General features: G+C 35.3%; 1 protein-coding gene across 4 annotated transcripts in view; it reads left to right on the top strand.

Annotated features, from left to right (window-relative positions):
* LOC120527408 (ephrin type-A receptor 5) overlaps window positions 1–24,482 on the top strand; it is a 362,942-nt gene that overhangs the window by 323,940 nt on the left and 14,520 nt on the right. For all 4 annotated transcript variants that reach the window (XM_039750790.1, XM_039750791.1, XM_039750789.1 and 1 more), the window contains exons 12-15: window positions 868–929; window positions 3,020–3,229; window positions 8,383–8,532; window positions 20,944–21,137. In XM_039750790.1, coding sequence (XP_039606724.1) covers window positions 868–929; window positions 3,020–3,229; window positions 8,383–8,532; window positions 20,944–21,137 — 616 coding nt within the window. The remainder of the gene's footprint in view (window positions 1–867; window positions 930–3,019; window positions 3,230–8,382; window positions 8,533–20,943; window positions 21,138–24,482) is intronic.

The raw sequence follows: 24,482 nt of genomic DNA, 5'->3' as shown, positions 1-24,482 counted from the left end.
ATGCAAGAGTACACACCATTACAATATGTTAGACTTCTTGGAAACGCTGAAAGTTTAAAAGTTGTGTTAAATCACCTACCTTTATTTTAAACTAGCCAAATTACCCAGCATTGCCTGAGTACAAATAAATGGAGGAAAAACCTGCTTGTCAAAATTCAACATGGCCATCCACAACCCACAATGAGACAAAAAAACTACTTTTAGGCAAAAGCTGTAATCCTGCAATTATTTAAGAAAAAAATGCTCTACAAACCTGCGGTCTTGGATGGAATTTAGCTTTGGCTGATACAAAACTTTGATGCAAAACTTTGTGCATGCTGATCCCCTTGGGATTAATAAAGTATCTATCTATCTATCATGATACCCTTGACCCAGTGCATTAATGTTGCCTGATGAGATCTGAAGTCCCCCCGATTTGGCATTGACTTATGAGTTTCCCTGCTACCTTTATAATCCCTCTTCCCATTATGACACACTGTATAGCCTACATTTTATGGACCAACAGCAAGGCATATGCAAAATTTCATGAAAGTTTTTTTTGTGGGATTAGTGAACAGAAACATTCACACACAAACATTCACATAGCTTGCGATTTTAGTTACAGTATATACATATGAAATTACATATTTGCAATACCTTTTATTTCCAGATAATCGGATGGAATGCAATACTTTCATTTAAGTATACTTTCATTCTTTAAAAGGTTAATTGGATAGATCTTAAATTTTATAGAATGTCTCAAATTGGTTAAGTGGATATTTATAACTGCTATAGGTAACTTATTTATGGAAAAACCTGAATTAAAGTTAAATTGTTAAGAAAATACATTTTTGTTGCTATACATTGATTTATTGTTTTTACCACTAGGTAAACCTGTAATGATAGTAACTGAGTACATGGAAAATGGCTCTCTTGATACTTTTCTAAAGGTAAGTTGAAATTATCAGCTATACCCTCAATATGTATGTGTGAGTCTTATTTTTTTTCTTTTAAAGGTAGAATCATAGACCAACAAAATTAAATTAATTATCTCAGAGAGGTCTTGTTTTTGCCTGAAACACCTAAGCCATAAAATTAATATTTTAATAAAAATATCTTATTAAAGACATTTTTGAAGCTATCATTTTAATCTGTTATAACCAGGTACATTCTCTAGACATATGTAAAATTGTTAGCTATACTACTTTATTATTATCAGTTAAGGTTTTGTAGGGTTTGATCCCACAATAGTTACTACTGCTGGCATAAACCTCCAAACACCAGTATTAGATACATTGTCTGTTGACTGGCCTTCCGGAGTTTGTGGACTCACTCTGAGTCTTCTTTGGGTAGCCTAGGTTCCTACTGATAGTCTGAAGAAATTATGTGCAAACAGGCTAATTGTTGGCTTTTAATTTGCTACCTATAACTAAGTTTGGGTTTGGGTACACATACAAGAAATGTGCTTTGCCATGAACTATTATTCCTTTGAATGCTTGTTGAAGCCTTACACCCTATACAGACTGAAAATGTCTGTAATCTTTGATGCACTTTAATGAATAAAATCCAAACAGAAATCAGATGGATAGTTCTATACAAAAATCTCAATTAAGAAAAAAAAAACTATGCAGTAAAATAATAATCATGTTTAGATGCAAAGGTGTTACATATGATATGGCAGCTGTTAACCAAATAAAAATAGAAAAAAGAAATGATTTAATACATAATTGAATCTGTAATATTTATAATTTAGCAACATTGATGAGAATGCCACAAAGCATGAATTCATTATTTTAAAGACAATAATGCAAACTTTTAATAAGAAATTGTTTTTTGTATAAATTAACACTGTTATGATATGTGCGTTCTTTAAAGTCAGCATTAGAAATTACATCAAATAAACATTTGTTTATAAACAAATAAAAAGTAGAAAAGAGAATGATGGCAAAATTGGATACCATCATGTCACCCCCATCCCCTCCAGGAGGCGATTTTTTGGAGCATTTTAGCCACAGGTCTCATTCCACCACAGTGTGCTAAGAAATTACTCTGAGGGTCTTTTCTGCCCACTGCTATCAGGTAATTCAACTCTTCCTCCAGTGGCACTCATTAAGTTAATTTTGAAGTGTCTGCACAATATTTATTTATTTTTATTTACTTATTGATTGATTGATTGATTGATTGATTGATTGATTGATTGAATGGCTGTGTTATTTGGCCTGTGAGTCTATATCCTTGTTTTTTATGTTTCTATTACTGTATGTGTCTGAATTTCCCCTTGGGACTAATAAAGTTCACCTAATCTAATTAAGTATTGTATGTAATATTGTGAAGACTAAGTAAGTGCAGTACGACTTTATGAAAGTTTGCAATTTTTTGAGTGCATGGAAGAGGTGCATTTTTATGTTTACTCTTTTGACTTGTAATTCACTCCATGTGACACTATTATGTTAAAAGTTTGACATTTTTAAATGTACACATATATATATATATATATATATATATATATATATATATATATATATATATATATATATATATATATATATATAGACATATAAGATACATTCATGGATGGTTGGATACCAAGAAAAAGTTTATGCAATTGTGAATTCTGAGTTTTTTCTTATTTGAAGTTATATAGCAGATATCAATGATTTTCATTTGCGAAAAAGGCACCATCATTTGCTCGTATGGATAAAGATGTGCAGTGATGGCCTGCAAGACTCGGGTTTAGTGCCTAATTTGTGCTGTTTTTACAAAGCATTTGTTACTCTAATTGCAGTGAAAAAGTATGATGTTTTTCTGGAGACACAGTGAAAAATTATTTTGAAAATGTTACCAGCGAATTGTTTTGCAATACAAACTGAAACATATCCTGTAAAAATGATTTCAAAAATGTATTAAACACTTTGTATCACTGTATATCTATTATAATTTTAAATATTTCTTATTGCATGATTTTGATTTTTTTATTGTTACTTTGATTTAAAATTGTTCTCATTTCAATGTACTAACAAAATATATATTTTTGATACAGAAAAATGATGGACAGTTTACAGTTATCCAACTGGTAGGAATGTTGAGAGGGATAGCATCTGGTATGAGGTACCTTTCTGACATGGGCTATGTTCATCGAGACTTGGCTGCACGAAATACTCTGGTGAATAGTAACCTTGTTTGTAAAGTATCAGATTTTGGTCTGTCAAGAATATTAGAAGATGATCCAGAAGCAGCATATACAACAAGGGTATGTACTAGTTTGTAATTAAATGTTGATTTAAATAACTAATTTTGCATAAAACTATGAACCGGAGTGAAACAACACTAGGTATTTTTATTTTATTAAAATCAAATAACATTCCATACAAATACATAATTTTTTACAAAAATAGGTTTGAAACAAATCAACCCCCACCCCTGAGAAAGAGAGCTAGACCAGCAGAGTAAAACTTTAAGCTAGTAATAATAAGTACATAGATAAATGGAGTAAAAAAAGAGGGGCAAGAATCGGCTTCCTTAACTTAAATGCTTATTCTAAAATGTTATTGATTGATCCTGCCAGGTTTAGCAAAAGTTTTGTACAGATCCTCTAAGTTCAAATTTAATTTTTTCCAATTTCAAATAGTATATACAGTAACATCAGTTATTCATTGACTTAGAATAGCAGAGTTAGGACTTTTCCAGTTGAGCAAGAGAAGTGTAGTAGAGGCAATTACAGTTTGTTTGTCCTTCTCCACTTTAAGCCCATCTGGGACTACACCAAACACAGCTGTTACTGGGTTAGGAGGGATTGTGACTCCAAGGCTGTCTGAAAGGAATTTAAAGATTTTGGTCCAGAATGATGTTAATTTGGTGCTCACCCAAAACATATGGCCCAGTGAGGAAGGAACTTGATTGCAGCAATCACAGGTTGGATCTTGCCTTGGAAACATTTTGAACAATTTTAAGCAAGACAGATGTGCTCAATATATTATTTTGTGTTGAATAATTGTATGCTTTGCACAGATGGACCTCAAGTGAATTCTGTGCATTGCTACCTTTCACTCCTTTTCTGAGATGTTGAGTGAGAGATTATTTTCCCACTGTACTCTTGGATATTTGAAAGGGAGGGACTATAAAATGGTTTTATATATTACGGAAATGCTGTCTGAGTCCTCAAGACTGATCAATATTTTTTCTGGCATAGAGGTAGGTGGGAGGTGAGGAAAATTGGGCAGGTTCTATTTAACAAAGTTTCTAATTTGAAGGTAGTGAAAGAAATGTGTTGCTATAAAGTTACATTTTGAGTGCAATTGTTAGTAGGATGCAAAGACATTGTCTATGTACAGATATCTAAGTGATTGTAATGTTTTCCAGATGTAATGTAGTGAATCTAATGTTGTCCAAACATGTACAAAGCAATGAATATAGAAAGTACTGCAGGATATTATTTCTATTGCGGACCAAGCCTATGTATGGTCACCTATTTGTGTCGATGTCCAGGTTTTTATAGCTTATATATTTGCTGCCCAGTAATAAAATTGAAAGTTGGGTACAGCCATGCCACCTTCCGCCTTAGGTCTTTGTAGGGTCGCCCTTTGGATATGTGGATGTTTTGAATTATAAGTAAATGAGGTTATGGTTGAGTCTAATTTCTTAACAAATGATTTATTGATGTATATTGGAATGTTTTAAAATAAAAAGAGAAGCTTAGGAAGGATATTCTTCTTAACAATGTTAATTCTTCCAGCGAAAGTGAAATGAAGGGTTGACCATCTATGTAAGTCTTCTTTTTTTCCATACAGACGACAACATTTTGTTGATAAAGAGCTTTATGTTTATTGGAATGTTTTAAAATAAAAACAGAAGCTTAGGAAGGATATTCTTCTTAACAATGCACAATAGTGTCCCATGGACAAATGTTTGGGCCAAACCCAAATTTCTCCAATGTAGTGAAAAGGTAGTTCTATTCAACCATATCAAATGCTTTTTCTACATCCAACGATAATAATATCTCCAGGGTGTCTTGACTTTTTGGGTAAATATATTACATTAAACAGGCGTCAACGATTGGAAGCTAAGTGTCTGCCTTTAATAAATCCAGTTTGGTCTTGTGATATTACCGAAGGGAACAATTTCACCATCCTCATAGCTAGGAGTTTGGAGAGTATCTTAACGTCATTATTCAGAAGTGAAATTGTTCTGTATGATGCATATTGTAATAAGTCCTTATTTTGTTTAGGAAAGATGGTAATTAATGCTTGGCAAAAAGTTTGAGGTAGAATTTTCTTGTCTCTAGCTTCTATAAATGTTGCTAATAAAAGAGGAGTTGAGAATTTCTTATAAAATTTGACAGAGTATCCATCAGGGCCTGCTACTTTCCCACTCTGAAGTGACTTTATAGCATCTAGTGCCAGACGTTTATCCAATTCCTCTGCACTAAGGGTATCTATTTGTGGAATCTGTAATGCATCCAGAAATGCATTAGATTGTGTCTTGTATTCTTTAAACTCAGTACAATATAAGGATTTATAGTAGTCTCTAAATGTGTGCATTTTATTTTTATGGTCAATGATTTTGTCTCTGTTTGTGTTGGGATTGCATTGCGAACTTCTTGCTTGTGGATTTGTTGAGCTAAGATTTAATTAGCTTTCTCTCCATGTTCATAGTATTGATGTTTTGATTTACAAATGAGTTGTTCAGTTTCTTTAGTTGTTAAGAGGTTGAGTTCTGAATGCAGAGCCTGCCTTTTCCTATGAAGTGCCTCACTTGGTCACCTGGCATGTTCTTGATCTATTCTAGTAATTTCGCTAATTAGCTCTGATACCTTCTTGGTTTCCAATTTATTTCTGTTGGAAAAATATGAGATAATCTGCCCTCTTAAGAAGGCCTTCTAGGTTTCCCAGAGTATTCTTGCAGAAACCTCTGAGGATGTATTTGTTTGGATATAAATTCTGTACAGTTCTCGTCTGCTAATGAAAGTTTGTTAAGACGCCATCTGCAACATAAGTGTGTGGGGCATAATGATCTTAGCTCCAAGATCAAAGGAGCATGGTCAGAAATTACAAAATAATGAATAAAAAAATCAAGTGAAGGTGAGATACGAAGAAGGCAGATTCACCAACGTTTGTGCGTCAGCTTTTATCCCTCCAGATCAGGGTATGTCCAGTGCCTTAAAACACCACTCACATCTACAGTTATTCCCAGTTTCAGATAAAAAGTAACAGCGTCAGATCCCTGGATGTTGTGGTAGTATGTATAATGATCGTGATTGAGAGAATAAAATTGAAAAAAAAAAAAAGTAAATTTTACAAGTACTATAAATGTACATCGGCTGTTACAGATGCAAACCAAATTGATGTGTTTACTGTATAATAACAATAAGAGCAGCTCACTACTGAAAATGGTAAATACTGTATAGGAGGCAGTCAGGATTGAACCAGGGACTCTTGATTACAAGTCAGCAAATCTTACCACTATGCAGTAGAACCTTTTGTGAAAGTGTTTATTTCATCTTTGGACATTAGGCTGCACGCATTATACAGTTTATGCCTACATTTTGTTATTTATTACTAAAATTATTGTATAAATGGAACACACATGAAATGCATGTGTTCCAAATAAAGATCTATTATTTCCACTCTAAAACTCTAGCACTTCACTCACAGATAATCAAGGCATGAGCTGGGAGATAAATCAATGGCTCTATAACCAAGGCCCACTGACCGGAAAAAATTCCCAGATGAAACCAGTTAACACAGCTAGTTTGTTACAGAAGTCAAAATATTAACTCTTTAAACAAAAATTAATCATGAGGTGTGTACTAACAAATGCTGAATGCTTTTAAAAATGAAAATATATTACCTTTTAATGTGAAAGATTTATGCTTCTCCTTGCTTTGCACGTATGGCATTTGATCAAATTTCATTTTCATACTGTCACAAATCTTTTTCGAGTAAAAACAAAAGAAATAAATTGATTTATATTCTGCAATAAGAGCAAGTAATTGAAAATCGTAAAAAGTCATGTATTCGTGAATTTAGTCATTGCAAGACTGCACAGTAGATGGGGAAAATATATAACAGGATATGTTATATGATTAACGTTTGCACAAATGTAATAGGTTTTTGAGAGATTAAAGGATTGTTTTTAGTTTAACTGTTGGGAATATGGAATTACGTTTCAACTGGCTTGAAGTGAAAGTTAAAAAGATGAAACAGGGCTGTTTTATTATTAATTACACTACTGGAAACAACATGCTGTATACATGTTCTTTCGCTACATAATGCACATCACAGCACTAAAACCTTGCCACAGAATCTCTGTAGCTAAAAGTATAAATACTGTAAACCACATGCAATTTTAGTCCTGTTACTTAAGCATTTCTGAACAATTTGAATTTATTATATACTGTATTTGGCTCACACCTTTACCCAAGGTGAGCAGACCACGACTGACACATACATTATGACCACAAGGCTTATAGTGTAGCGTACCTTTATCTGCCTTCTTTTACCAATAAAAGAAGTCCATGATAATGTAATTATGTGAAAAGCTGGGGTCTACAAAATGACCTGCTACAGGCCTGATTGCAGTACCCCAGTCATGGGGTGATGTGCAATCTATAATTTGTTCACCTGTAACCTGTGGGAATGTGATTTTGTATAATTTTATTAGTAAGCACATGTTAATGTTATTATATTGTATTTTTAAATAAAAATTAAAATGTATAGAGCAGTAATCTATAATAAAGAAAAGACATTTCACTGTTCACAACAGGCATAGATTTTTCCTTACATTTCCTTGAATGTGAAAGGCTGCCTTACATGCAGATATCCCTTCAGGTTCTGCCACAACCCAACAGAAGAATCGTAATGTGCCTCTGACCGGCTGTCAAGTTGTAGGGACCTTATTATATGCCATACAAAAAGTAAAACTTTTAAACTTGTCCTTTTCAGTAAAACCTACAAGCTTTCCCTTTTATTAAACTGCTGTAATATAGATATTTTTGTTTATGAAAAATATTTAAAGGAAAGACATATTTGATTTGCACAGCATACACAGACTAAAGCTATTTGTGCCTTTTATTTTTAGCAGTTTTTGCTAGTTTCATTTTTTTTTTTTATCTTCAAATAATTTATCTGAATACAAATGTCTATTTTCTTCCAGCCATTCTCTGCAAATTAAGATGTGAATGCTGTCAGCATTAGAGTCAATCAGCTTCTAAAAAGGAAACCTTCAGGACAGCCAATTAGCAGTCACTGTGCTGTTGCTCACAGGGTTCTTCCTGTCGTGATAAGCTGTCTTCTGTCAGTTGCATTTATTTCAAAACTGTACATCTCTTTTCTGTTTTTATGAAACAGAAAAATAAAATCCATGTATTTCAAAATGTATATTTTTTCTTGTCTTTTTGTTGGAAAGGGGGGAAAGATTCCAATTCGATGGACAGCCCCAGAAGCCATTGCTTTTCGGAAATTTACTTCAGCCAGTGATGTATGGAGTTATGGAGTTGTCATGTGGGAAGTAATGTCCTATGGTGAGAGACCTTACTGGGAAATGAGCAATCAGGATGTAAGTATTAAATGTATACAGTAATTATATATATTTTATTTTTGTATTATTGTTTAGTTTTTTATGAATTGCTCTTACCCATATAACTATCAGCCTTCAAACAGTAGGGTATCAGTATATATCTTGTATATGTTGTAATACTGCATGTGTTGTTGCCAGTATACATTATATATCATGGTTTACTGCAGTATCATAATTATGACTAATGTGGGCAAATAAAAAAGCATATTTTCAAAATGTCTCCCACATAATTCTTATCTGCACTTTACCCTTATGGTTGAACCTATTCTTATTAAGTTATCCTTCACCCCTTTCAAGTGTGTAATCCACTGTCTCATTTGAAACTTCTTACCCTTAACCTTGTTTGCAGTACAGGTAGAACCATGTGTAAGGGACTGGATAAAGGGTCTTATTACAAGTTTGCTTCTTTGATTTTTGGAGAATTCATTTCCAGGCATTTTGGTCATGTGACGAGCATTTAGTGTGGGCTGTTCTTAAAAGTTCTTCATCGTTAACTTATTTCCTTTCCACACATGTCTGTGTATTTTTTTAGGTTTATCAATATAATTAATATTTTTATTAAATTTGTTTATTATCCTAATACATCACAGTGGGGTGTATTGAGATTCTTAATTGAGTATTGTTTATAGTGGTCAAGAGAACACATAATAAAATAGCAGTGTTGTCAGCGAACTTTTGCACGTGGCAGGACTCCGAGTTGTACTGGAAGTCTGATGTATATAGATTGAACAGGACCGGAGAAAGTACAGTCCCCTGCGGCGCCCCTGTATTGCTGAACACAATGTCAGTCCTGCAGCTCCCGAGACGCACATACTAAGGTCTGTCTGTAAGATAGTCTACGATCCATGCAACCAGGTGTGAGTCTACTCCCATCTCAGTCAGCTTGTCTCTAAGGAGCAGAGGTTGGATGGTGTTGAAGGCGCTAGAGAAGTCCAGAAACATAATTCTTACCGCACTACTGCCACTGTACTAGTGGGAGAGGGATCGGTGTAGCATATACTGTAGATGATGACACCTTCTCCTGGTGTGCGAACTGCAGAGGGTCGAGGGCATGGCAGACCTGTGACCTCAGGTGGTGAAACAGCAGCCGCTTCATCACATGTGACGTCACAGCGACAGGCCGGAAGTCATTCAGCTCACTAGGACATGATACCTTTGGGACTGGGGTGATGCAAGATGTTTCCCAAAGCCTCGGGATTCTCCCCTGTTCCAGGCTCAGGTTGACGATGCGCTGTAGAGGATTCCCCAGCTCCAACGCACAGGCCTTCAGCAGTCGTGGTGATACTCCATCTGGACCCACTGCTTTGCTGGCACGAAGTCTACTCAGCTCTCTGCTTACCTGGACTGCTGTAATTGTAGGTGGGGAGAAACTCTCTCCTATGTTGGTATCAGCAGAAGTGTGGGTGGATGGTGCAGTACTCCAAGGTGAAAGTGGGTTAGGGTGGTCAAACCTGTTAAAGAAGTTGTTCATTTGGTTTGCTCTCTCCATGTCTCTCTCAATGGTGGCACCCCGCTTCGAGCTGCAGCCAGTGATGATCTTCATCCCATCCCACACTTCCTTCATGCTTTTATTCTGCAACTTCTGCTCCAGCTTTCTCCTGTACTGCTCCTTTGCCACCCTGAGCTGGACTCGGAGTTCCTTCTGCACGCCCTTGAGCTCATGCTGATCACTGACTTTAAAAGCCCTTTTCTTCTGGTTTAAAAAGAGCCTGTAAGGGTTAGGGTTGGGAGAAAAAAGGGAGAGAGGAAGAAAATAGATGGGGTGAGAGCAGCATCGGGTGGAGAGATAAAACAGGCCAGTCAGTTAGTGGGAGAAAGACAGCACAATCAAGGTCCTTGCGTAGAAGCAATGGAGTGGCATTCCATGGGCTGCTTTGTCCCACTGATTATTTGTGTTGTGTGGATGTGAGCATGTTGGAGTCTTCACCAGGGATATGAGGTACAATTGTGGGTGTGTGAAGGATGATGGGAGTAGGGACAACCTCATACAGCCCGGAGGAAACCTACGCAGACAACTGCTGCCTCTAACTGCGAGGCAGCAGCGCTACCACTGCGCCACCGTGCCGTCCAACTGCATATTGTTTATTAGTAACCTGTAACAATATAATGGTCCTTCTTCTTTCAGCTGCTCCCGTTAGGGTTTGCCACAGCGGATCATCTTTTTTCACATTGCTCTCACTACACCACTCGGAGTATTTACAGTATATCACTGTATCTGAGTAGCGAATCACAGCTCTACAGCAGCTGACTGGAAAGAGAATTATCGGTATACAGCATCAAGCACACGCTGCCTCAGCCATGTTGTCTATTGAACTGCTCTTATACGGCAAATGCTTCTGAGCCTTTTCTCACAGTTCAGAAACAGTTTCATCCCAAGAACTATAAACACACTCAATCAGTCCATCAAGTGCTGCTTGTAGAACACTTTGTACTTATAAGTACAATTACCTCACTGTAAACTTGCGATACAGTTATAATATTGCACAACCTGAGCCACTTTATAAAGCGTTTTTTTAAGATAAATTGCAGCAAAATTTGTTTATTATATTATACAGATAAAACTTTAAATTCATTTAAATAATATTGTTAATAATTAAACATGTGAGGACACAGTGCCGCAGCACTAGCGAGGAGCTGGCGCTCCGTTCACGTATTGTTCTTGCCTCGCGCTGTATTCTTCCTGTGTCTGGCACGACACTGGAAGGATAGATGGATAGAATAATTAAACATGTACTACGAAGATATTTCAATGTTCCTTAAGAATTTTGAAGAATCGGCGTTCTAAGCTTACAGATGGCTTAACATCTGTTACAGAGCTGATTGTGTGGCGAATTAATTATTTCATCGAAGGTCGCGCACGGCACAGCAAGCATCTTGCGTGAGGCATGAACAATCACTGCGCCACCGTGTTCCCATGTTCAATAACATGCTTTAACTCCTATCATCATGAAATTGATATCAGTATACATCTCAGTATTTAAATTATTCAGAGAGCTGTAATATCAAGAATGTAATGGATTCTGTGTCCTGTCGGAGGAAGAGAAAGCCTGTTTAAGAATCATGTGATTCATACACATAGAGCACATAGAAGATCAAATACAAAACAAAGCATTTAACGTGCTACTTTAGTTACAATGGGATTTGAGAAACTAGTAAATTAAACGATTTTAAAATGAAATTTCTGATGTTCTACTTTAATGACAAAATAAATTACGTGATTAAAGTGGTGTGCCTGTTTTTTTTCTCTGTACCCTAATAAGCTTTCATATGACACTCAGACGATGGGCTACGACTCGCCTTTTCATGGCGACTTTGATATCTGACAACTTTTTTATTTCAGGCACTGTCCGACTTTGTGAACTTGAGCTTTCAAGTTTCTCCGGCATGCTATGTCACTCGATCAACTTCCTTTTGTTATTTATATCACTGTTTAAACCAACAAATAGTACGTTTTTCCTTGCCTCCACTTGGTATTCACTGAAATTCTTCTATTTCCCCCCATGCTTTTGCCATTGCCTTTTCACAGAACGCTGAGCTTAAGGGCTATTTATATGGATTTGCATATTCAAAAAGGCATGATTCTGGGAGGAGTTTGGGAAGTGGCAGCAGGTGCGTGCAAGTTGGTGTTTGCACAGATTTATGCTTCTGGATTTTTTTGTGCGTATGAACATTTCTGCTTTTGTCCTTATGCCATGTTTTAGTGTGAATTCTACGCACGGCAAAATGCATGAGGCCCCTGATGACTGTTGTTTTGTGTTCCTCGTTTTTATAGTGGATTTTTTTAACTCTTGGATTTCACTTTTTTGTTTTTATTTATTGATGACATTTAGGTATTGCACCTGGGGACACAGTTTTAATTTTTTTCTTCCTTATAATAAAAGCACTTTTGCACTTTTTTCACCCTCCCTTTACAATGTGTGTGTTTGTCAAAATACAGCTTAGCATTAGACAGATATTACAGCACAACAGAGCAGGAGACTGAGCTATCTGTCAGAGAAAGAAGACATTTCAAGGGAAATATAAATGGGACTGGACTGTTTGCATTGCAATCCAATAAAGAAAATCACAAGCCATACTTTGAATATGTAAAAACAAACAGTCTCCCATTGAAGAATAAGAAATGTAGAACATCTTACTGTTTCATTTCAATACCTCGACTAAAGAGTTGTTAGAGCGTAACAAGTAAATTAATGTCAAAGGCAAAAGTAAATACATCTGTTTATATTTTAGACTTCTTGGTTTTCAAAAATGATGCCTCTGTTTTTCTGGATTGATATTGTACATGCAGCCTAAATTTAGAATGTTTTTGTATTTCTAAGTTATATATTTTATAATGTCATTTCAACATTTTGTAAGGTCATTTTTTTCATTGAGGCACTCCATTGTTGTGCATTTGTTTGAATTGGCATCACCATTTTGTACTTATAGTTTTCATGGCCACGTTCCATTTCGTGTATCTGGTCGTTATGATGTTACATGGGTGCTAGGCACTGGATGCCTGCTATTTTACAAAATTCATATTACAAAAGATAATCCACGTAGGATTGAAAGACTATTTTAAATAACTACCAAAGACATTATGAAAGGATCCTATGCTTGGTAAAACAATATATCAAATTTGCAAAAATATATCCCAGAATATAAAACTTTATTTTTTAGAGAAGGTTTAAACAAATTATTTTAAAAAAGCTGTTTCTTTGTGTAGTAGTACCAGTGAAGTTTAAAAGGAAACAAATTTCCAAAGTTCACAACTGGCAGTGGGGAATAATACAATTTTAAAACATTAGGCTGTTGCTTGTTTTGTTGGCCTACACTATTTGAGGATGTTAAAAGTGAGCAAGTGTAACAGTTGTGCAGCATGCTGAAGTTTCAGTGCACATTACACCATGGTTTTTCTGGCTGTCATAGATGCTAGAGAACCACGACAACTTAATTTAAATAGTAAATAATGGAATTCTAGTTGCAGTAGATCACAGTTTCTTTATATGAATATTTGAGTATGTGCACTTAAGTATTTTTTGTTTATTGTTAGTAGATGTGCAAAATAAGTCATTTTGAGTCACTGAGTAATTTGATTGTAGCCCCATTATTGCTTTCTTAATTTTATTTTTATTTTTCTTATTTATTTTTAAATCTAATAGTTTAAAGGAAGTTTTAGGGAGAGTAAAATAAATTACTGTTTAGCGTAATGTTCATTTTACTTCTTATGTAATAATATTTACCATTTTGTTTTCAATATTAGTGCTTCTTTATGTCAGCATCTTGTTACACCTCCAAATCTGGTATAAGGAGGATCCATGGAAGGATCCCACTTACTCCATTTCCACTGAGTTTAACAAAGTAAAGTCTGCATTACTGTATAAATTGAAATTGCAAGGCTTTTTACTTTACCAAATGATGAATTAGCCCAGTAGCACAGTTTGTCTATTTGGAACAATTATATACCGTAAATAGAAATGAATTTTGCTTAACTAGAAGAATCATAACGCACCCTCTATATCTCTCTAGGAAAACAATGTGTTATCTAAAACTTGAAAAAATGAAATTTTCTTTATTTGGAACAGTTCTTTTTTTTTTTTTAATTTGGCAAAGTTTATCGATGTTATTCTATATTAAGTCTGCTGAGCACCCTGCATATTTTTTTGTTTCATTTCTGGTGTTTTAATTAACATGATGAATTGTAATGGTCTGTAACAGCGAAACATTTTGTATACATGTCTCATTGAGTATGTAATACTTCTTTAATATCTGACTTAATTATTTTTAAAAATAATACAATTACCACTCTGCAGTCCACTGAAATGCAAATTAATATATAATGCCATACCTTTCAGATGCTTTTTAAAGTCTTGTATCTTCAGTTGATGCCTCAAGCTGGCTTCTGGGAATCCCTACCATAATGAACAGATTAATATTAATAACTCTATGCAGTGTAATGCCTAAAGCAGGAGGTAGCTATCAACATTGATGTTTAGACCTTGTTAGAAGTGCTTTATAAAGAACTCTAAACATGTCTTTATTATATAAAGGAAATAACAATTTTGACTCCTCTTAATAATAAACATTAAAATGAAGGCTCCTGTCATGCTAGCATATTCAGAAAGCCATTAGTTAATTACTTAGTTAATACTCCATCCATTATCCAACCCACTATATCCTAATTACAGGGTCACGGGGGTCTGCTGGAGCCAATCCCAGGGCACCAGCCCACCGCAGGGCACACACACATTAGGGACAATTTAGAATCGCCAATGCACCTAACCTGCATGTCTTTGGACTGTGAGAAGAAACTGGAGTACTATACCTGGTGGAATCCCACGCAGACACTGGGAGAACATGCAAACTCCACACAGGGAGGATCTGGGAAGTGAACCCGGGTCTCCTAACTGCGAGGCAGCAGCACTACCACTGTGCCACCCTAGTTAATACTAAAGTATGCAAAATAAAAAAGAAGCAAATATACTTTTAAAAAAAGAATAAAATTCATTTTCAAATCTTTTTAGTTTTTTTTTGTTCTTTTTGCATCAAAAACTTTAGCCAGAACTTTAATGGCTTGGTGCAAGAATGAGTTATGTTGTCAAAAACCATGCACTCTTGTGTTGTAATTAATTCTAATATAAGATGGATTCATTTTTTCTGTTATCATTTTACTACTGAAACAAATTCATCAAATCATATGTATTTAGCATCTTTGTGGGCTTGATTTAAAAAAACCACTGCAATGCAGTAGACATATATGAAATAATTAACCACATTCATTGTTACTTTCCATATATTTTCAGCATAAAATGTTTGCTATTCAGAGCTAGAGTGTGGAAAAAAAGTAAGGAAAAAACCTTTTGTGGGAAACAGTACGAGAGAGCATATTTTAATTCTTTAATTTGTCCCTAAAGGAGGTTCAATTTCAAGTCATGTTTATATCATGCTGAAAGACCTTTTTTCTATGGCTGTGATGGCTTCATCCTAGGTTTTAGATCATTAATTCTGCTGCATCATTAATGCATTCCCCCCCAAACGCTTGGGGAAGAAGTTATTTGATGTTTTATTTAAAACTTTCAAGAGGATTGTGGAGATTTCTTTGGAGTTCTCATCTTTGACTGTTGCACTAGACATACTGACAGAACTGATTCTTGCATTGTACAGCGTTTGAATTTGTGTGACTTGGTGTGTGTGTGAATGCGTGGGTGGGTATGTACTGCTTGTGTTTGTGTGCTCTAAATGGGCTTTATATTGCTCCTACGCTCTTGAATACTAAAGTTGTTAGGCTATGCAATTTATTTTGTATGGTTTATAATTACAGAACAATTTAAGGATCACTGTGAGAAAAATATACAGTAGAAAACCCCTTATCATTTAATAGCTAAATGCACTTTTTTGGGGGAAAATGAATAAAAAAGTAGACATTCAATCATTAAATCTGTACTTTCTACAGAAATATCTTCATTTTCATTTAATTGTGGAGTTTTATGCATAGTGAATGTCATTTCCAAAGCATTGTTCACTACTGTAATTCACTTAGTCTGAACAAAGGTATTCACTTCTCTAATATACTTTGTACCTATAGAGTGTGCAGTATATATAGACCTGTGTATGCAATAACTTATGCCAATAAGTGAAAGTATTAAAAAGGGGCTAAAGATTGCATGGCAACCTGATTGATCTTAACTTTCCTACTGTAGTATTTAATTGGAAAGTTAGAGAGCTTTTGAAGTTTTGAAAGCTTGTTTAGAGCCTTCTTAATTGAATGTATTAAATGTATATAGGTTTCTCTTTAAAATCATGGGTATAAGATGTTTTGTTCATAAGTTTATTATTAAATTATATTAATTATTTTCTAATATCAAATTGAAATATACTGGTACTTGGTTTTGTAGCAACTTGCTCCAGGTCACTAGAATGCAGACAAACAAAGTGTGTGCACAAAAAGACTCAGATGTGTGAAATACATGAAACATTTACTGTGTGAGGCTAAGGGAATCTCAGGTGTGTTATAAATGGGGAAACTTATGGTTGTATAGCACAAACAAGATTTAGTGAATTAAAAATATGAACTATGTGTGAAACAAAGAAAAATATTTGTGACCAATCAGGTGTACACACACTGAGCTCCAGAAAACAACCACACAAAACTGAACATTTACAGAAACTACTGAATTTATTAGACAGACCCTATCTTTTTATGTTGTACCTTTGACTGCCTCCTTCTTAGGCTGAGTTAGCTCTAACCAACACCTTTCTTCCAACTCTGAATTCCAATGGAAGAGGAATAGAAAGTTCCTTTAAATCCCAAACCAGCAGTACCGTTGATACACCAAGAGCGTAGCCTGGAAAAGTTGTGCCACCAGGCAGTGAAAGGTCCGGGATGTAAAGGAGAGTCAGAATAACAAAACAAATGTCAAAATTAGGAGATCAAAGAGTATTAAGCATCAAAGCCTAAACATGAACTAAAGTTGAAGTCTAAAGAAAAACTGGAGTTGAAAAAACCAAGAGCTTAAAGAAGAACATGAACACACTTTATTATATTCTTTTAACAATCCACAAATACTTGGACAAGGAAGTAACACCAGGGATTGACCTTAACACCCCGCGACCCCTGACGTCACTCTGTCCCTGATAGCTGGCATTGCTGCTAGCAGTTGTCAAATGAAACCATTTAAAATGGCATCTCCTGAATGAAAACATAATCGTGCTGAAAGAACGCAAAATAAATAATAAATATTGCAAAATATTACAGAACCTTCAGAATTGATTAAATTATCCTCAGAACACAGAAGGGGATCAAAGCAAAATCACTAATAATCATGGCAGAAAACACTTTCATTTGAGACAAAGTCTCTGCAAGATGTTAAGCCCACTTCCCTCAATGCCCTGAGCTCACCATATGTCTAACCTTTAGAGTACCAGGAGTGTTACAAGGAAACAAATACATTTTTAAATCCATTTTGTTTGGAGATTTTCTAATATTTTTGTCTTTGAGGTAGCAAAATGCTTTGACATAGATCTAGACTTTTTAACATTTTCCCTTAACCTTTACCCTTGTGTTTCCCCTCACTCAAATACACTGCTTACAAAAAAAGCACGATTTATTTCCTCTCCTTGATAAAAATGTTTAATCGTTTCTCCAACAAATTTTACATTTTAAAGAAGTTAACGATTATAAACAACAGTTTTGTAAATAAATAAAAGTGATCTAGTGGTCACTTTTTTGAATGACTAAGTTCTGAGACCAATTAGTTTTTAGATTCTTTGAATGCACTAGATAATGAAGGGGAACTTTATCAGTGCAAGGAATATTTTTTTGTTTTCTGTTGTGTTTTGTAATGCTGGGGCTCCGCTATTAACTTAAATTTTAGTTATGGTGTGGATTCTGTGTCTTTAAAGCGTTTCTCCTTTTCTGAAACCAATGACACATTAATTGTATTTCAGCCCATTCAGTTAATTGAATTGTTCAGCCTAGATGGAGAGAATCATCTTAGATCACCTTTAAAGTATTGACAATGAGTTGTTTCATTATTTCTTATAAAACACAATCTGTCTTATAATCAGTCCGCAGGGGCACAGTGCTTATTTTATAGGTTTATAGAGTCATTATTATCATGTGTACAGATTATAGTGGAACTCTTTCATGCATGTGATAATCACCATGTAAGTGTTTCATCATTATTAGTGAGTATAACAACTGCCTTCCTGACCTGAGAAATCTGGGAACATATTTATTATGTCATTGTGAACAGAATATTACAGTTCTAAACATCTATTCACTTCTTGTCTTCCTTATCTGAAAAATCTTATACATTGCAAACATAATATTACACTTCTGTCATCTCTTCAACATTATAATAACTGAGGGTTCATGGGAACTTCCAAATGGTATGTACTTGTACTTTGTAGACTTGAGACTGTGTAGCCCATGATATCTTGAGGAAGGTGTTATAAATGTATGAGATTCTGAGATTCTGTTGTGCGCCATTTGACTCCTGTGTTTGCAAAGTGAGAATTTTGTTCCCATACATGCTGTTAAGACAAGAACATAACATTTGCAAAGAACTCTATGAAGACTGTGACAAATCCCCTGTTCACAAGTTTTATGGACAGTATATCTAGAGTATCTAGCTACAGCCATGGCTTGGTGAGTATTCAGTATAGGACCAGAGAGTTTTATTTTTGATGGAGTTTGTGGATGATGAAGTCCTTGTGGCTTTTGCAAACTGTCATCGCCACTGCACACTCTAATTGTTTGCGCCTGTGTGAGATGTGTCCTTGGTGATAAACAGAACCTGCAAATATGAGGTATGTCTTTTTCTCTGTGGGTTGTACCCCTGCTGGAAGAGTTAAATAGCTCACTGGAAACAGAGTTCTCAAGTAGAAGAGTTCAGTAATATCAGAGGCATACTCATTAGTGAAAGTAGACACAGTCATGAGACTGACCAACTGATTTGCTGCAGCAGCACCACTTCCAAAAATGTGTGTGTTTACATGCGCACACAACACTAGGGTAAGGTGAATAACCCGGTTAAGAATGAAACCCGGTTTCTTAAAAATCTGCATTAGCATACACAAGTAATCTGGAGTTCTTCTTTTGCAAAATGCTTCAGTCATTAAATTGCACAAAAATGAGTTAAACGTTATCATCAGACTCAAAACAAGCATGAAGCCTGTGATAATTTTCTTGTATTTTATTAATATGATTATTCCTTCTTTTGCTCTGAAGTAAATAACATCCATCCTCCTTTTAAATTCTAGAGCTGAGACAGCAATAATTCATGGTATGAAAACAGGCCAGTAAGTCACTCCATAACACTATTTCAACATATCTATAGAAGATTACAGGATGCAAACTAAACTGACACATTATTAATATCTTTCTGTTACTGTATTGCATGTAGCACACTCTTTTCCGCCTGGGCGTGCGACTGGACTGCAAAGTAGTGGTCCATCCATATGTGCGGTTTTTGCCTTACACCCAGTGCTGCTGGGATAAGTATTTTTTAAATTCATTCATTAAAACAAGTATTGCATTAGGTTAGTTGTTACTTTAAAAAGTAATCAAAATACTTAATACCCATTACTCTTTATACATTACCCTGCTGCTCTTGAGATTGTGCTGCTGAGTGTAGAACTGTACATTCAGCTTATAAGCATACATTTAGCAATTTCTGAAATATTGAAACATTATTTCAGCCAAGAGAAGGAATAATGAGCTGGCCATTGAACTTGCCTCTGGAAATTTACCTTATGGATGCTTCTGTTAATGACTCCTGAAAGTTAACACAACGGTCTTGCACAAACTACAAAATCCCTAATTGTAAACCAGATTACGGGTTTGCATGTCCAAATATTCTAATTACTTGCATAGTGTTAACCCGTTTTATCTGTGATCAACAACATGGCTTCTCTAAGGGTTTACATGACATTTTAGAAACTAGGTTTTTGTAAATAACTGGGTTCATAAAGCACATGTAAACATACAGTACTAAATGCTGTGATAGAGTATGGTAATAAAGTAAGAGCTAAGTCCTTGGACTAAGTCTTCAATTTAGCTGTCCATCTACATTCCCATCCGTATCTATGGTAACAAGTACAATTGCCAAAAATTAGTTTCTTGTATTGGGATGCTAAGCTGACTTACCCATGATAGGAAGAGGAGAAGAACTGCTGCTTCTCTGGATCAAGAGAACTATTTGAGGCGGTATGAGTATGTGGTGTGGACATTCTATCTGCCTCCCATAGAAGGTGTAACAGATACCACTCATTGAGGTAGCCTGGAAATGCAAGGATGTTTCCAAGAATTACCTGGGGACTGTTGATGGAGTATAACGTACCATTTAGAATTAGAGAGTATTGTGATTATGTTATTTTTAACTTCAGGAAATTATGCAAAATGGACCAGATATTTTGGATAGAAAACTTCTTTGAGTAACAAGTAATCTCCTAAAACTAAGCAATGTAGTAATTGTTTTGTAGAAAGTCTTGGTTTATATAACAACAAGTGTATTATTCATTCATTCGTCGTTCGAAGCTGAATACACTGGTTTCCCGATACAACACAAAGGCATTTTTTAGGCTGCTTATCAATATAACGGTGTATAGGTGTGTAAAGGGTGTGCCCTGTGGTGGACTGACAAACCACCAAAAAATAATTGAATTTGTTAATTCAGCTGCTCTTTCGTACATTCATAGTATTGTTATTAAATGTTTTACTTTTGTTTTACTGAATAACATTTGTGCGTCCTTTCCTTGTTACTTTTCAATTGCTCTACAGAAAAGTGCTAATAGAAGTACAGTGCCTCTTAAACAAGTAGAAATGCACAGACCACATAAAATGTCAAGCTGTCATTATTACTATATTGGAGTAGTAGTAACTGTATTTTGATTTTTTTCCTCTACAAGGTGATTAAGGCAGTGGAAGAAGGTTATCGTTTGCCAGGGCCAATGGACTGTCCTGCAGCTCTCTACCAGCTCATGATGGATTGCTGGCAGAAAGACAGAAACAGTAGGCCCAAGTTTGAAGAAATAGTCAGCATATTGGATAAACTTATTCGCAATCCTAGCAGCTTGAAAACTTTAATAAATGCTTCCAATAGGTAAAACACTTTTTATTTACAGAAAATATGTTGTTTTATGTAAATATATTGTTTCCTAAATATTATTTCATTAGCTCCACAGTATATATGTAAGTAAATAAAGTTAATAGACTTTAAATTGTCTTGATTTGTTTGTTAATTGTTGAAATTGCTGTTGTTCTGTGTATTTACTGTAATTGGCTTGTTTATGTATGTAAATGTATGGTTAGTAATTCACTGGTAATATGATACATCTGCAAATATTTACACACTCTCTGAGCCTGTACTCAGTGAGGACTGCTATACAAACACAATTCTGACGGTTACTAAGAATTATTATTTCAAGTTTAATGAAAGACCTGGTTTACTTTATGAATTTGGTAGGATACATTGCAAGGAAATTTTACATCAACAATGTAAAAAAAATATTGTGATTGTAGAAAATTAGACAAATAATAGTCAAAGTACTCTTCCTATTTGGAGTAACAGACTGGAGAAGCTGAAGTACAAATGGAAATTAAATGAAGGTGATGTAAGGGAAACAGTTGGGGTTGGCACATAGGAAGCAGTTTGGTAAACAAAAATATTTTGAATCTTAAAAGTTCAAAATCACATACAGTATTTGAAGAAGAGACACATTTTCTAATCAGGATGAAATACTAAGATATTTTACTATAGCTACTAGTTAACTAGACAGGCTTGATGTAGTGAATTGTTTTCTGTCCTCAATTACAAATTATACAGAGATTTTAGTAATTTTTGTTACTCCACTTACAAAAGGTCTCTGCAGTGGACTGGTGTCCTGTCCCAGGCTGTTTTATGCCCTTCACCCAGTCCTGCCAGGATAGACTTCAACCTCCATAACCTGAAATGTATTAAGCAGGATTGAGAAAGTTATTTTTGCTAATTATACAAAATAATTAACCCAAAGTCAATATTATTGTTGATACTGAGTTTAACCAGTAATTATTTTGTACAGACTGTAATATACGATGCCTGAAAGTCACCATTCGCGCAAATGAACCAACTGACTTAATTTTTTTCTTAAATAGTGTAATTTCACCTATAACTTCAAAATATTTTACAGTGGTGATAAAACTTTTATCATAAAATGTCTTGCATGACAAGCCAGTATTTAGCTTATCTCACCTTCATTAATTAAGGTTTTGCTGCTGTATTCCAAAGATAATAAGGTTTAATTGCAGAGTAACTCTAAATTGGTCTAATATACATGAGTGTGGAGGTGTCCATGAGAATGCTGTTCAGAAGACTGGTACCGAGTCAAAGTTTGGTTTCTGCTTTGCCTGTGATCATTCAGCAGTCAATTTGGCAATTTTCTACATTGCACGCACGTCAGTTTCAAGATACCCAGAGATACCTGCGGGCAAGAGACAAGCATGGAAAACAGACACAACCAGTGTTTAGGTTGGGATTAGCCATGAATCAGCAGTTCTAACCAAACATTATAGCATACCACGTATCAAACAACTGTAGTTAGTTTTGTATGCCAGAACAGATTGAATACATCATGCTTAAAAATCAAGGTTGACACATAAAACAGAATTAAGTCACCCAAATTAGTTACCTGCATATTTGAGAAACTTAGAACTGCAACCAGAGAATAATGCTTGTAAAAAGCACATGCTTTAGAACCATTTTTAAAATAAAAATAAGTTACTGAACACTTCATATGCATTATAAAATACCAGTAATGGCGTACTGCATGATAATGTGCAGTGCATACACTTGACTTGAGCATTCATAGTTTTCATACTCTGTCTCTGTATGTTTAGCATTCGTTTTCTCAGATGTTGATGCGCTTGATGCTCCCTGAGCAGTTCTTCTTTTCTCCAACCTAGCAGCCTGTTTCTTCTCTTCTTTCGTCTGCATCTTTTTGCGTTAAAACTGATTAAGTCAGTGCTTGTGTTGCAATTACTTAGTCCGTTTTCCTTAAATTTTCACTTAAGCTGGCACTTAAGTCTTCAACCTGCCTCAAGAACGATTCAAAATATGAAGAGCTAGGGAAAGTGACGGCGAAGGTGGTAGGGATGAGAATGGCGCCCATACGCATGCTCCACACGGCTGCTCTGCTGGCCGGTGCCAAGAGTTGATTCTACAATAAAATAAAAATAAAAAGAGGAATAACCTTGAAGGTCAATCATCACCTTGAAAGCTGATAGTAGACGTCACGTAGTATATGTGCATCAAATATCAGGTCAATAGTTGTAACGATTTGCGAGCAACAGGTGATTTAAAATCCTGGACAGACAAATGAACAGCCACGGTAGTGTACTATATAGGAAGATAAAGAAACAACTCAATGAAACGACTATGTCTTTTGCCTCATATAAAAATCAACACTTGTTTGCTTCTAATTTTACTATAAATTTTCAACTTGCTATATTTACTTTTAAAGTTTTTAAGTATTACAATGTTTTGAATGTGAATTTTTATTTAGTTGTATTTTCTTGGTAGAAACTCTATCCATTATCCAACCTGCTACATCCTAACACAGGGTCATGGGGGTCCGCTGGACCCAATCCCAGCCAACACAGGGCGCAAGGCAGGAACAAACCCTGGGCAGGACGCCAGCCCACCACAGGGCACACATGCCAGGGACAATTTAGGATCACCAGTGCACCTAACCTGCTTGTCTTTGGACTGTGGGAGGAAACTGGAGCACCCAGAGGAAACCCACGCAGACACGGGGAGAACATGCAAACTCCACACAGGGAGGACCTGGGAAGCGAACCCAAGTCTCCTTACTGCAAGGCAGCAGCGCTACCACTGCTCCACCATGCCGCCCTGGTAGAAATTCACACTTCAAAAAATAAAGTCATCAATTGATAAACTAACTATACAGATTAACATTTTTCTTAGCTTTCTATGAATTCACACTAGAATAATCACGTACATGTACCATGGTTACTTTTATTAAGAGGCAGTGCTTCAAAATGAACAAATTATAAGATTGTAAACTGCGCTCATCTATGACTAACAACATTCTTTCTGCAGGCAAGCTTTGTACTTTTGTTGTTGCTATGGATTACTTTTCTTGAAAACTAATTACAGCATTTATGCCCAATGTTTGTAATGAATAGCTTTGTTTTGTGTGAGGTGTTAAACTCTTGTTAGTTGAATCAGTGATGGGCTAAAGATTAATTCTACTCATTACTTTGATTGTGTACATTGTCTGAGATAATTTCCTAATGAGATGTAGCACATTGCCAAAGATAAAAATAGGACTCTTAGTATTGATTTGTCATTGATTGTTTTGAATATAATTTATTCCTTGTTTATTTCTACAGTTATATAATGATTCCACTTTAAAGTTGTCTTTTATTTGTACATTTTTATTCTAAAGTT

This window comes from Polypterus senegalus, chromosome 4 (genome assembly GCF_016835505.1).
Source record: "Polypterus senegalus isolate Bchr_013 chromosome 4, ASM1683550v1, whole genome shotgun sequence".
In the NCBI taxonomy this organism is placed as follows: Eukaryota; Metazoa; Chordata; class Cladistia; order Polypteriformes; family Polypteridae; genus Polypterus; species Polypterus senegalus.
This window is presented reverse-complemented; position numbering and strand designations above follow the sequence as displayed.